At 39.9% G+C, this 14,710-nt stretch overlaps 1 protein-coding gene across 1 annotated transcript in view; it reads right to left on the bottom strand.

Moving 5' to 3' along the window:
- The window catches only part of LOC147724457 (neural-cadherin-like), a 497,260-nt gene that overhangs the window by 44,987 nt on the left and 437,563 nt on the right, over window positions 1-14,710 (bottom strand). Inside the window, exons 19-20 of the mRNA XM_086966016.1 lie at window positions 14,531-14,624; window positions 3,067-3,251 (exon numbers count right to left, since the gene is read on the bottom strand). Of these exons, the coding sequence (XP_086822142.1) occupies window positions 3,067-3,251; window positions 14,531-14,624 (279 nt within the window). The remainder of the gene's footprint in view (window positions 1-3,066; window positions 3,252-14,530; window positions 14,625-14,710) is intronic.

Genomic DNA, 14,710 nt, shown 5'->3' with positions numbered 1-14,710 from the left:
GGGAAAAGGCTGACACAGCGTTTGAGCGCTTTTGAAAGAGCTGGTCACCATCATATCTTTCAGACCCTCTCTATCTGCCATGTCTCAGCAACAGTCCTCTTGCCCAAACGGCCGACGAGTTTGAGGCACCTATGGATGTACACTAAACCAGCTGTACCTGCTGGGCCAGCGACCTGCCAAGTCTTTTCATAGACGGGGCTGTGGATCCCATAAAGGACATGAGAGCCAGGCCAGGCGTACTGTCCAGCCCGACCCCTCCGACAGCCTCTAAGCCCCGTTAGTATACCCTCAATCCCTACACAACCATCCCATTGGATGCAGGATCAGCCACCACCTGCCACATGCTCTGCGGTCACTTCTGGAAAGTGTATGCTTCAGCATGTGTGGAGCTCAGGATATTCGATTTATGATCCTGATGCTTCAGTCTCAATCCTGGATTTCGGTGAGACTGACTCTGAGGCGACTGGGTCTGATGGCCTTGTGCATCCTGTTGGTAAATCAGGCCAGATGGCATATGTGGGTCAGCAGAAGGAGCTGAAGTTCCAGTGGGTGCAGCACCAGGAGAACCTCGTTGTCTTGGTCCAGATTTCGAAGTAGATTGCAAAAGACCTGCAGTGGTGGGTGACAAATCATGATTACCCCAGCGGCAGACCCCTCTCTCTTTCGAACCCAGAGCTGACTGCGGTGACCGATGCTTTACTTCTGGGTGGGGCGGCTATCTAGGAGAGGTGGATATCAGAGGAATCTAGTATAATGTGGAAATCAGTATCATATTAATCTTTTAGATCTTTTAATCTTTTAGAACTGAGAGCAATCTGCTTGGCATTGAAAGCCTTCCTCCATCCATCCAAGGGAGGATGGTTCAGATGTTCACGGACAACACCACTGCCATGTTGTATTGCAACAAATAGGGCGGGTCGTGAACCCTATGCCAGGAGACTCTACGCCTATGGACTTGGCTGGAGCACCAGGACAAGAACAGGGACAACCATGGCTCGATATGTTCACCATCTCAGAGAACGTGCAATTTTAGCACTTCTGAGCGTTGAAGTTTCAAAAGCGTTTCTTGCTCAGAGACACATTACATTTAGATTAGAACTCGGGACTCTTGTATGTCTTTCTGCGGATACCACCCCTGACCTGAGTTCTCAGGAAGATCCGGTTCAACCGGGCTTAAGTTAGTTGCTGCAGATTGGGTATGGAAAGTATGGAACACCGAACTCCTGAGCATGAACATGGGCCCTTCGATCAGGCTGTCCCTTTGGGAGGATCATAAAAAACTACAATGGTTCTGTTGGGAGAGAGCAATTGCTTTTCAAATTATAAATCAATCATAAGATAGCACATCTATTCAATGCAGTTGGAACACGAACAAACTGGCAAATTAGTGCTTGCAAAAGTATCATTTTATATTAAACGGTATTCATGTATATTTACAGGTATTTACAAGGCTGTCAATATTCAATGCAATATTGGAGTGACATATATTATAGTGACAATGAGTGCTCAGTGACAGTGGTGCAGTGCATATCATATGAACAAGGGTGAAAATAAATAATGTACAAGTTAGCAAGAGAAATCCAGCTAAAGGTGGTCAGAACAACGAAGAGGACAATATCTCTGGTAAATAGCACAATTGCTTATTGGTTTGAAACAAAGAGACTTGATAGAGCTGAGCCATATACTATCGTCAACGTTTCGACCCTGACAAAAGCGTTATTGAACAAGTGTTGAGGCGGGTCTTCTTCAGGACAAGGGAAAAGAATGACAGCCCATTTTGGGGGTAGATTCCCTTGGGCGTCTCTAGCTGAGTGAAGGTTGCCGGAATGTCTGAATGTTTCAAGAAAGCTCTGAATTACTGATACATTTCAGGTAGTCTTTAAGATCTAACCCTGTGGTGTCATGAGTGGGCGGTTAGGAAGTAATCAGCCAGTGCCTGAGGTAAAACGAATTAAGATCCCCAAATATTTGCAAGTCATAAGTCCTGGCAGTCCGCGTACACTCCGAGGCAGTCCTTTGGGAGGATCAGCAGCACGACAGGGTTTTGTACCTAAGCCTGCACATTCTGCACCTTCGTGCTTGGAGTTTGAATGGCGGGAGTTGAGAGTCTTCGATCTCCCTCTCGAGGTCTGTGATGTCATCTTAGCAGCCAGGCGTCCCTCCACCAAAACATCAAAAATTAGAAGGAGGCTGGTGCTAGCAAAAAGCGTATATTTAGCAGAGAGCTGGTACATACAGAAACAGGAGGGATACACATCTAGTGTAAGGAGAGATAGGCTGCAGACTGAGGGAGTAAATTGCATTAAATAAAGATGTTTAGATATGGAGTTTGACATCCCCACTGTATATATTAGCAGTGAATGAGTATTATAGGGGTGTATTTCCGTCCAGGTCAGTTTTGGTTTATAAACTGTAGAACTACCAATAGCTTTGACCTCTGCTCCAGCCATCCGGCCTAAATTAGCAAAGCATCATATCTAGCTATTGTCCTTTGTGGGTGGTACAGTGATTTGAAAAGATAACCCCTGGACATATGATTGAAAGCTCTTAGATGCTACTGCAAAGGCGAGACCTATTGTAGTTGCTAGTGCTTGTTTAAATTATGGCTTAGCCCAGAAAACAAGTATTTTTACGACATGTATTTGCCTATTGGTGGTGGGCACCTATTGCATAGAGTCTCATAGGACTCCCTGTAAACACCTATAATATGGTGTTGGCAAGAGTCTTGGTATGTAATCTGGGTAACTGGATATGTATAGAAAAGGAAACGGTATTGGCATTTGGACGACACTTAAATTCTTCAGCGAAGCACGTAAGCACTATACCTTTTGTAAAGGTCAAATAATATTTTCAGTATCGCTACAAATTAGAAATAGACAAAAAGAGATGTGGATAGGCTTTTCACACACAGTGCTGTGCAGAATAGCGTAGTACAATGGTGTTATATGAATGAGTTGGATGTAAAGTCACTGTATGTGAATTTGTAAGAAAATATATATCCAACGTGAATATCCTGAAATTCTGGCACAGATCCGTCCCCTCTGCACTCTTTACACTGCGACCTACCTGAAAATCTCAGGGATCCCGCATTGCGAGCTGCTTCGGATGAGATTTCTTTCACCACAATCTTCACGGTAGAAACCACATCGGGCCAGAAGCCATCTATGACTTTCACCTTTAAGTGGTAGACTCCTGGGGCTACGCCCTCTTTGATGCTGAGTTGACCTGAGTTTTCACTGAGGATGAAGTGCCTAGGACAAGTTTTAGAAAAGGGCAAACTTTAGGAAAATCATCACAGTGTAATTTTAATGCCAATCAGATTCTGAAGATGCAATTAGCTTTGTTAGCATGGGTCACTCCAAAAATAAATTACAACCAGGAGAGACCTCTAAAAAGACATCTTTTAATTTGATGAAATACAAAAATAATTTCCATTGGTTTTCACTCACCTTTCCCCAAGCCCACCTACATCAGAATTTCACCATTATATATAAAAACAAACAGTTCCCTTTCTGACCAAACCAGTCAGGGGCCATTAACAGAAATAATGTCAGTCGGTATCAAAGTTTGTTAACTCTAGTTTTCTTTTACCATTAATAAACTGTTACTGTCATGCAAGAGATAAATGGTGCTATCATCAATTTAGGTTTTCAAATTTTTGCTTTATCCTTTTCAATATTTTAGTTCTAAAGCTCATCTTACTGGGCTTCTTCAGATACCGCAGACTATGGATCTATGCACCGAAAACTTTTTAAAGTCAGGGTGTCAAAACATGAGGTGGCCCTTATTTTTTATCTACTGGAGTAAGGGAGATTCTAGGATCATCTCTTGACTGGATTGATCGCTACATTCTGCTGTGATTGCTTTCCATGGCTAATGTTCGCCATATCTCAGTCCGCCACGTCTATGAACAGGGTACTCTCAGCAATTTGTAAAACTGAGCTATAGACAGACAGACTACTGTTAGCATACTGGTAATTAGTTTCTATATATATGATCAAAGAGGGCATTCGTTCTGAGGTCCGCCAGTCCCAATATATTTTCTAGGCGGTGCAATGGCAATAATGCCTCTGTAATAATAGGTACTTTGTATACCATTTGCTTCCTTAATATCTTGCTATATGGACAGGTCCTGTTCACCCCTCTGCTCATCAGGCAATCAATACTAGATGAACTTCCAAGGAATAGTTTGCTCAGGTGGCCCATGTCAAATACCATCCACATGTCACTCTGTAAGCCAGAGCATTATCCTGTGCTTGGATGTACTTAGCAGAGTTAGCTATCTTGGGCCCGATTCACAGAATGAACTTAAGACTTAATCCTAAATTAACTACTATTTTGGTATTCACAGAATGCACTTACTACTTTTGGCATTCACAGAATGCACTTACTACTTTTGGCATTCACAGAATGAACTTACTACTTTTGGTATTCACAGAAGTTAGGATTTTGTCTTAAGTTTGTCTTAAGACAGACTTAAGACAGACTTAAGACAAACTTAAGACAGACTTAAGACAGACTTAAGACAAAATCCTAACTTCTGTGAATACCAAAAGTAGTAAGTTCATTCTGTGAATACCAAAAGTAGTAAGTGCATTCTGTGAATGCCAAAAGTAGTAAGTGCATTCTGTGAATACCAAAATAGTAGTAAGTTTAGGATTGAGTCTTAAGTTCATTCTGTGAATCGGGCCCTTTGTTTTTATAAATTCCCTAATCTCTGCGTGGGTAACTAACAATCTAGCTTCCTCTCCAAGCATTACAATTTATTTAAAAATTTTGTGAGAACCAGTACCTTCATTGTGGTATATTATAAAAAAAATGTTTTAATCTGAAATATTTATATCGCTCAACACAACAAAATATCACGTTTTATAAACAGTAAATTCAATAGTTTCTCTTATGCATTATTAATTTGGAACTCTAAGCCATTTGATAATGTACTATGCAAAAGTATTAAATTCTTTCAATTGAACGAAGGTACTTCACTCCCCTTTACCCTAGAGTATTAGTTAATTACAAGGATGAAGAAAAATATCTTAATTATTATTAGTTGCGAGCATGAGTTTCTGTAAAACATGATGCATATTTTGGGACTAGGTGAAGGGCACGACTTGACGCTGGTGTGTGTTCTTTGTACTGGTATAGTTCCTGTATAATGCTAGGTCACTGCTGGTGTCATCTCACTTCTTCTGTCACTACCGCTCTGGTTCTAGTCGGCACTGCCAATCTCCATGGCAGACTGGTCAATCCTTCAAAACCGCCACCAGCTGGTCACGAGGAGCAAGACTTGCTGCGTGGGATTCTTCAAGATGTAGACAAAACACGAATGTCGCAGGAGGCCAAGATCAACACTGTCTCATTTAATGTATGCCTGCTTGGCAGAAACCTGTGAAAAGTCTTGGACAATGTTTTTTGCGAAGCTGTCAGTCATTCAACTAAGGTTAGATGTTGCTACATCAAGCTCAACATACAGGGACTCAAAGTACCTTATATAATGGGTCCCAGATATAACAGTATCAATGTAGTGTGTTAGTGAGAAAGAGTGGAAAGCCCCGGTGTAGGTCGCTATCAGTCGCAATGAAAGGTCTCTGTGGAGTGGGCACTGTTCGATCCACCGAGTAGAGGGCCCTATAGTGGGGATGTGGGGTGCTACCTGTGCAATTGCCTCGATTCATCATGAGGAATCTTAGCACATGCAGCGTATTGACCTTGAATGGGCCCAGTGGAAAGCCACAGGGTCTTGGTGTAGTTGAAGCAATCAATGTCCATCTTGTCACTCTACAAAAGACACATTTTTCAAGGAATGTTGCTGCTAGATTCCAGAGGAGGTACATGGGTCAGCTGTTGGAAGACAATCTTTGACCTCACGCTCAAATGCAGGTCAGACTCTACCTTGGATAAGAACATTTGATGGAAAGGGCCAAACATACATGTCTGATGGAAGAGTTATGGTGCGGGTGGAGGTGCAATCATACATCACCAGGATGACCATAAACCACAGAAAATGGTGGAATGGCTACTTTACAGTGAAGCTCCTAAAAGTGAGCTGAGTTAAGAATGGCTAGCTGACAGACTCATTTGGAGATATCAGTTTGATTTTGGCTAACTACTGCAAACTACTATACACACAGCCATTCTACCTCATCCAGACCACATCTAAGGATTTCTGACTGACACACCTCTCCCTCGCCGAGTAGTCTCAGGCACCTGTTCCATTTGATGGCCGGAATACCAAATGTATGGCATCCTCTGTTCAGTCACCTATCTGGACACCAAGAGGGCCTTCAATATAAGAAGCTGGACATACCTGTACATGGTACTTCCTCAGATGAATATTTGCCTGTAGATGACAAGAAAAATTCACCTTTTGCATACTGACTTGGTGGCCCATGCCATACTAGCACATAATCTCACCCCATTGGCACACTGAACCGGTAACTTGGGAACTTGGCATGGCTCTATATTGTTGCTTTAGATGTTTGAACAGATAATGGAACTGATTGCCTGCCTTATTCAACAGCGGGGTTTAGTCGGGTCCGAATCTGACTCAAGAGAAACATCTGCCCCTTAGAGATGTAGTCTGTGGAGAACTTTGGTTACTTGCCAGATTCTGGGTAACTTAGGCCAAATGTTACCTCTTCTCAGTGTGTAAGGCATCTCTGGTGAAGCATAGGTTGAAGCATCTTTTTCAGGGTTTCTGAATCAGAGCAATGGGTACCATATGCATACACCTTTTGGAAGATGCTTTCCCTGTTATTACTAGGTAGAGTTGCCAAAACTAAAATAGCGGCCTTCCACCTCTTCATGTACTCCTGCCAGAATTAGCTAGTTATCCTTACGCCATCACCTTTCAGCCAATAAGTCTTCCATGGCTCATATTTCATATATCGTTGTGCAATGCAAAAGGTGGCACTAGACAAACTCATACTTCTGCTGACTTGTGGCAGGCTGGGTGGTCCTGACCCGGAACTGTACTACTTGGTTGCGCGGCTCCATTTTAATGCCAAATGATTGTCAGGCCCATGGCTTTGTTCAGAGATAGTATTGCTTGACAACCTCTACCCTTGTTCCGTAACTGCTGATGATGACTCATTGCTCGAGACAGTGCTTGAAGAGACCAAAGTCTACACTGGTCTATGCACCAGCTACCCCGCTGTGGGACTTCTCAACTTTGGCAAAATTGCATGAGTTTATATGGACTTGTAGAATTCACACTTGTATGTGACCTCCATACATTTGTCATAATGTGTCCTTTCACTAATATTGGACTGAGCTGCTTCATTCCTGAAGGTCTTATGGCCAGCCACTTGGTATGTCCCACCTCACCTGGCGCATCGGCACACATGAATCCCCCAATCACAGTGTTGTATAGACCCTGCTAGATGTGGGAGAATGTAGTGAAGTGGTAAGACTTTTGGACTGGGCACTGAAGGTTATGCAGGGCCTTTAGTTATATTATCTTCTGAATGGGTTAAATGGTTCGAGAATATTGATAGAGATCTGTCAGATGAAGAATGGGGAGGATGGTGGCCCACCCCACAAAGATCTTAATACATGCTTCAAGTTTGTTCAATTTAATTCTCTACAACACACCTAATCACACCTGTCAGACTCTACATGATTTTTAGTTCACCCTCAGCTGCCTTATCCTAGATGCTGTGCTTAGCGTCTTGGCTTCCTTCACAGGAGTACCCATTGTTAGTGCCCTTTTCGAAAAGGTGACTTCTTTAACTGTAAGGTCACATCTGCTTGATCCCAATTTGTGTATTGTGTGTTGGATGACACCCCAAATCGTATACAAGTGTAAAAATGTTGGTTAGGTGCCAAACTCAACCAAGTCAGAGTTTCCACCCACCACTACAGGCTGCACGAAGGACACCTATAACTGGGCTACTTCTGAGTGCTCTGCCCTTATGGCCAAGGTAGGGACTCTGGAATCTACAGACTTCACCGGTATGTGGGAGGCTGAGCTCTCCAGGGACACTGAAAACAGACCCCCATGGATAGACAATGTAGCCTGTCAATACAGCATGATCAGTGATACAGCTCTGTTGTGCAGACCATTATTGCCAGAACTCCAGTGACTTTGTGTATGATTTCCCCAGGTGTGGGTGGATGTCATGAGCACTAGAGAGCGGAACCTGCTGGAATCATGTATTATGTCTGATTATTAACTCTAATATCCATCAGTGTACCATGCCCTTAATGCTGATAGAGCCTACCATTTGATCTGGGCACTCATGTAAGTGTGTGTTATAATTTATTGAAAATAATATTAAAAAACAATAGAAGCCTGATTATTGGTATATCAAAAGAAATAATACCATAGTTTAGTCGACAAGGTCAGAGAATAATTGGCTCTTTGCTAAGATAATAATATCTAAGTAAATGTATTTGATGAATTTAAATTTAAAAAGAATATTTAAGAATGGACTAACAATCGGTCTCTACCTTGGTTTTATAGATACTCTTTTCTCATTTCTTCTTGACACTCAATCCTATATTGATGAGTCAGTCTACTAGATTCATTTACTATGTAATACTGACAAAGGGGCATTAAACATAATGCTTCAAATTCTCTGCAGAACTATCTGACACATTACAATTGGAAGCTCTAAATCTTTATGTAATACAACTGGTTGAAATTATTATTCAAAGAAAGTCTAAATGTGTCGTTAACACATATTTAATTTAACTTTTCATAGAGGCACAGACTCCATAATTGTGCCCTAAAGATGAAATGTTAATAATCATTTCATAAGCATGCTCGAATGAGAGAGACAATTGCTGACCTTCCATATTCTTGACTATATTTCCTAAGTGGTTTCATTAAGACCAGAACTAAGCTACATATTTTATTAATAGGTACTAATTAGATAATTCACAAAGTAACCAAGTATCCAAGCTATACAAAAGCGTTAATATCTTACAAGACATTGACTTTTGATGTCTTACAAAACATTGACTTTTGACATTCTAATTTGTTTTAAATGCACATTGACTGAGCACCATTATTTTGGTATAACAAAGGTTTTTCAGTGGCTAGTCATAGTTCATCTATACTGCTAGCTGTGCCAGGGTAAACAGTCAAAATATCGAGTTTTTAATTTCGACCTACACTTATATCGAGTTGCTAATATCGATGGGACAGAATATCGATGTCCAGAATATCGATGGCCAGAATATCGACCCTAAGGTAAGTAATATCGAAATTACTAATATCGATAGCATATATATCGATGTAAGTAATTTCGATTTACTAATATGTGTTAGAAATATAAGTTAAGTATTTAAATTAATAGTTATAATATGTGTTTAATATGTTTTTATAATTTAAAAATATATAAGAGTAAATAATATGTTTTACTACCACAGCGGGTTGTGGGTTTATAGGGGAATAGGGTGGGAAGTAATTTATTTGTAATTAAATAATTAATTTTTCAATGATTAATTTATTTTGCAATTAAATATTAATTGGCAATTATTTATTTAAATTGATTAATTGAATAATTAATTGATAATTTATGTATATTTTTAACTAAATTATGTTTTACTACCACAGCGGGTTGTGGGTTTATAGGGGAATAGGGTGGGAAGTAATTTATTTGTAATTAAATAATTATTTTTCAATTATTAATTTATTTTGCAATTAAATATTAATTGGCAATGATTTATTTTAATTGATTAATTGATTAATTAATTGATAATTTATGTGTATTTTTAACTAAATTATATGTTTTACTACTGGAGCGGGTTGTGGGTTTATAGGGGAATAGGGTGGGAAGTAATTTATTTGTAATATTAATTAATTTTGGGTAAAGGGGTATTTTTAGGGTTCAGGGTCAGTTTTCAGTTTTTGGGTAAAGGGGTATTTTTTGGGTTCAGGGTCAGTTTTCAGTTTTTGGGTAAAGGGGAATTTTTAGGGTTCAGGGTCAGTTTTCAGTTTTTGGGTAAAGGGGTATTTTTAGGGTTCAGGGTCAGTTTTCAGTTTTTGGGTAAAGGGGTATTTTTAGGGTTCAGGGTCAGTTTTCAGTTTTTGGGTAAAGGGGTATTTTTTGGGTTCAGGGTCAGTTTTCAGTTCTTTGGTAAAGGGGTATTTTTAGGGTTCAGGGTCAGTTTTCAGTTCTTTGGTAAAGGGGTATTTTTAGGGTTCAGGGTCAGTTTTCAGTTTATGGGTAAAGGGGTATTTTTAGGGTTCAGGGTCAGTTTTCAGTTTTTGGGTAAAGGGGTATTTTTAGGGTTCAGGGTCAGTTTTCAGTTTTTGGGTAAAGGGGTATTTTTAGGGTTCAGGGTCAGTTTTCAGTTTTTGGGTAAAGGGGTATTTTTTGGGTTCAGGGTCAGTTTTCAGTTCTTTGGTAAAGGGGTATTTTTAGGGTTCAGGGTCAGTTTTCAGTTTATGGGTAAAGGGGTATTTTTAGGGTTCAGGGTCAGTTTTAGGTTTTTGGGTAAAGGGGTATTTTTAGTGTTCAGGGTCAGTTTTCCCTACTGTTGCACCCACTGGAGTGGGAATAGTAATTATTGTTAAGTAATTATATATTATATATGATTTATTATTGTTTTTTTTATTAAATATGTATTATTATTTTTTTTAACAAATATTACATATATTTAAATATGTTTAAGTAATTATTATGTATTATTTACAGTTTTTTTATGTTATTTTAAATTAAAAAAAAATCGATATATTTAACAACGATATTTTTTACATCGATATTAAATTTTCGATATTTTGGTACTTACCATGTTGTACATAGGGCGTCGATATTTTTGCTATCGATATAATTACGCCGATATTTGTGTAGGTCGAAATTCTGTCTGTCGAAATTTTGTCATAGATCCCTGTGCCAGCTGATAGTGTAACCCGTCAGAAAAAATAGACAACATCATTTGCATTCATCATAGTATTTGCTTCCTGCCACAAGATAACCTAATGCCCATGCAACCATACATAGCGCAGGAACAGTAGCCCGCATTCCATATGAACACACAAGCCTGGACACGACTACACTCGAATGGCATTTTATATACCAGCTACACATTTCCTTGAGTATTTGATATCTCCTTTTCTTTTGATTTCATTTTGTTTTCATTAGTTGTGGTTTAAATGTTGGAATAAGAAGATATCTAGTAACCCACTACAGCATATATATAATCGTTTTCACCCATGAAACATGTGTTACGCTCTCAAAGTTGAGCTACTTATGGGCCGCGCACTCCTGTGTACATTGTTATATTTGCACATTGATGACCACTGTTGGAAAGAGGTACAAAAGGGGGTGGTGATGGACTGAGCATCTGAATCAATCAAACACTCTCACCGGTCCTCGGAAGCTTGTTTCCGGTCCAAGGAAGACATGGCTTGGCAGTTCGGGCTGGACTGTTCCCATGAGGCACAGGGTCAGACTGATTTGCATATAGCCATGTCTGAACTGGGGTGGCAGAGTGGGCTAAAGAACGGTGATGGATTAAACCCAGATCTTTTGACTGGGTGTGAGTGTTTGATTGATTCAGATGCTCCGTCCATCACCAGCCCCTTTTGTACCGCTTTTGGCCACCATAAGTGTGGCAGGGTATGCTCAGACGTGAGTCCCTTGCTCACTTTGCCACTGGATTCAAGCAGGCCGGGCAGAAGAGGGCTGGAATGCCAGAAACCGGTCCTCGGAAGCTTGTTTCCGGTCCAGGGAAGACATGGCTTGGCAGTTCGGGCTGGACTGTTCTCATGAGGCACAGGGTCAGACTGATTTGCATATAGCCATGTCCGAACTGGGGTGGCAGAGTGGGCTAAAGAACGGTGATGGATTAAACACAGATCTTTTGACTGGGTGTGAGTGTTTGATTGATTCAGATGCTCCGTCCATCACCACCCCCTTTTGTACCGCTTTTGGCCGCCATAAGTGTGGCAGGGTATGCTCAGACGTGAGTCCCTTGCTCACTTTGCCACTGGATTCAAGCAAGCCGGGCTGAAGACGGCTGGAATGCCAGAAACCTGTCCTCGGAAGCTTGTTTCCGGTCCAGGGAAGACATGGCTTGGGTTTGGGCTGGACTGTTCCCATGAGGCACAGGGTCAGACTGATTTGCATATAGCCATGTCTGAACTGGGGTGGCAGAGTGGGCTAAAGAACGGTGATGGATGTAACTTTAGAAATGATCACTCATTGGGAACAAACTCTACTTCTGGCATATTTGTTACTCTTTGTACATTGATAGGTATCCCACCCTATCATTACTAGTCCTATGCTATCAAGCCTTTTGAAACTAAGAGCTCAAACCCTTGTACACTGTTTTTCATTACATTTCAATGTATTTGTTTTTTTCAGTTACTTGCCTCTTTCTTTTGAGAATGTCTTCACTGACTAAAATGATGTCTCCTTATTCTTACAGTTTCCAAATCAAACCAATGTATCTTCATTGTGTCATATGATTGTCTGTTTCTTTCTCTTTTGGAAAAGGCTTCTACCAACTAGAACTTTATATAATCATTCAACACTAGTATTTCAGTCAACCTAATTTCCGAGCACTTTCTTACCTGCAGTTGTTTACCTTGATTTGAAATTCTGTTTCCTGAGGCTTTTGAGCACTATCTCATTGAGCTGGCACGCTATATGCCTTTATTAAAATATACAATTCAGCACTAACAAACACATACCCTGAAATTGAGCAATCAGGAAACCCAAAAAAGGATATCACCGACCTAACCATAAAAAATGCAACCATTAGAGAAAATCAACTGAGCATGTAATAATAACTTCAGATTTCCACTTGTATTTGCCTTAGGTATGCTATTTAGTGCCCCAACTCAGTTAGGCTTTGATCCATCCCCTTAATCCCATTTAAATGTGAATTAAAGTTCTAAATAGGATTATTAGGAATCAGGGTGTTCTAGCTGTAAATACAGTTTTCTTTATTATCAACACTTAGGTATACATGTATTACAATTGATTATGCTTATTGCAGTATAATTTTCTTACTATACAGGGTAAAACAATGTTAATTGTTTTCCATTATTCTCTTAACATGGTTAATACATTGTTCCCTAAATGCTTCCCTGCTTCTATATGCACTTCAAATACAATTAAATCATGTGACCACATCTCTTGTAACATAATGTTTCGATATTTTATGATGAAATTAGGACAAAAACTAGATCCTATTAATGTTAATATGTCCTGCTATATCCCAGGTTAAATTATTATTTGGAGCAGTTGCTCCAAAAACGTTCGATCTGGAGCCCAAAGAGTCAGCTGAAAGAGAATATCAAAAATCTTTCAAAACCATGGCACTCTATAAGACCACACTAGCGGCCAGATTCATGAAACGAAAATCGGCTCGCAAAGGGCCAGATTCTGAGAATCTGGCCCTTTGCGAGCGCAATTTTTGCATTTGGGATTCATCATCCCAAATGCAAAAATCACTATTATAGAAATCGCAAATTTGCGAGCAATTGCATTTAAGGAATCTCTATTTGAGATTCCTTAAATGCAATTCATGATACATTTAAAAAATGCGAATTCGCAATTTTGGACCGCTATTTACCGCGAAGTCAAACCTCGGGGTAAATAGCGGAAACTTAAAAAAATGCACTTAAGTACATTTTTCTAAGTTGTATGTTACACACACACACACATGTCCTTGGGACATGTGTGTGCGTAACACCAGCGTCCAATGTCATTTCAGGGGTGCAAAAGGGTGTCCTTTGGACACCCCTGCACCCTTGAAATCGCAATTTCAAAATGCGAATCGCCAATAGCGATTCACACATTGATATGTCTTCCCATTCATTCCTATGGGCCTTTAGGCCCATAGGAATGAATGGGGAGTTATTCCTTATTTGCGATTAGCAATTAGCTAATCGCAAATAAGGAAGCTGTAGGAATCGCAAAATAAATTGCGATTTGTACATGAATCCCGTTTTGCGAGTCTGTAATAGCGATTCCTTAATAATCGCTATTACTGACTCGCAAAACAGGCCTTAGATGAATCTAGCTGTAGGTCCCTTGAAATGAGGTACCCTTGAAAGTTTATATAAGATACTTATTTTGAAATATATGTTTGAAAACACTCTAGTCTGTTCACTTGTTTCCTGGCCAAACAAATCCCACGTAGTTCTTGCAGTGCCCCTTTGATCCGCTGTACGTCCTTTGAGATTTTATGTCAACTTTTAGTTTTTTGTTTTGCAACTTTAAATCAGGTTATTTTATTTATCATTTGAGTGAATTTTAGCACTCTGCAAATGTAGAGTTTCCAGAAGAAGAGTTTTATGACATTTAATGTTAAATGTACACTTGTCACTACATAATCCATAGCCCAGTCTATTGAACACATTCGTTCCTTATTTATCTTTGATGCTGGGCTGCTTTGATGTTAGAATTATTAGCAGGCATGTTCCAGTATTTTGTAAACTTTTTGTGATTTATTAGAATATTTGCCAAGCATATTGTGCACACCGAGCATGGATAATAGTTTTTATAATGTTTGCATTGGCCAGACCCATCATTTACTAGTAACCCCGTCTCTTGAAGCCTGAATTTACCTTGATGGCTTCCCTTCAAAGCGATATCTCTTGTGCTCCCAGTCATCCAAGTCAGGTGCCTGAACTTTCCCAAGGGCAGTTGTCGGAAGGACACCTGTATATATTGGTAAAAAATGATTACGTTAAAATCCTAAACATCTCATGACTGAGGGTGATAGTCTAAATACCATTTTTAAATTC

Source organism: Lissotriton vulgaris, chromosome 4_1 (genome assembly GCF_964263255.1).
Source record: "Lissotriton vulgaris chromosome 4_1, aLisVul1.2, whole genome shotgun sequence".
In the NCBI taxonomy this organism is placed as follows: domain Eukaryota; kingdom Metazoa; phylum Chordata; class Amphibia; order Caudata; family Salamandridae; genus Lissotriton; species Lissotriton vulgaris.
The sequence above is the reverse complement of the archived record's forward strand: the minus strand, read 5'-3'. Positions and strand labels throughout refer to the sequence as shown.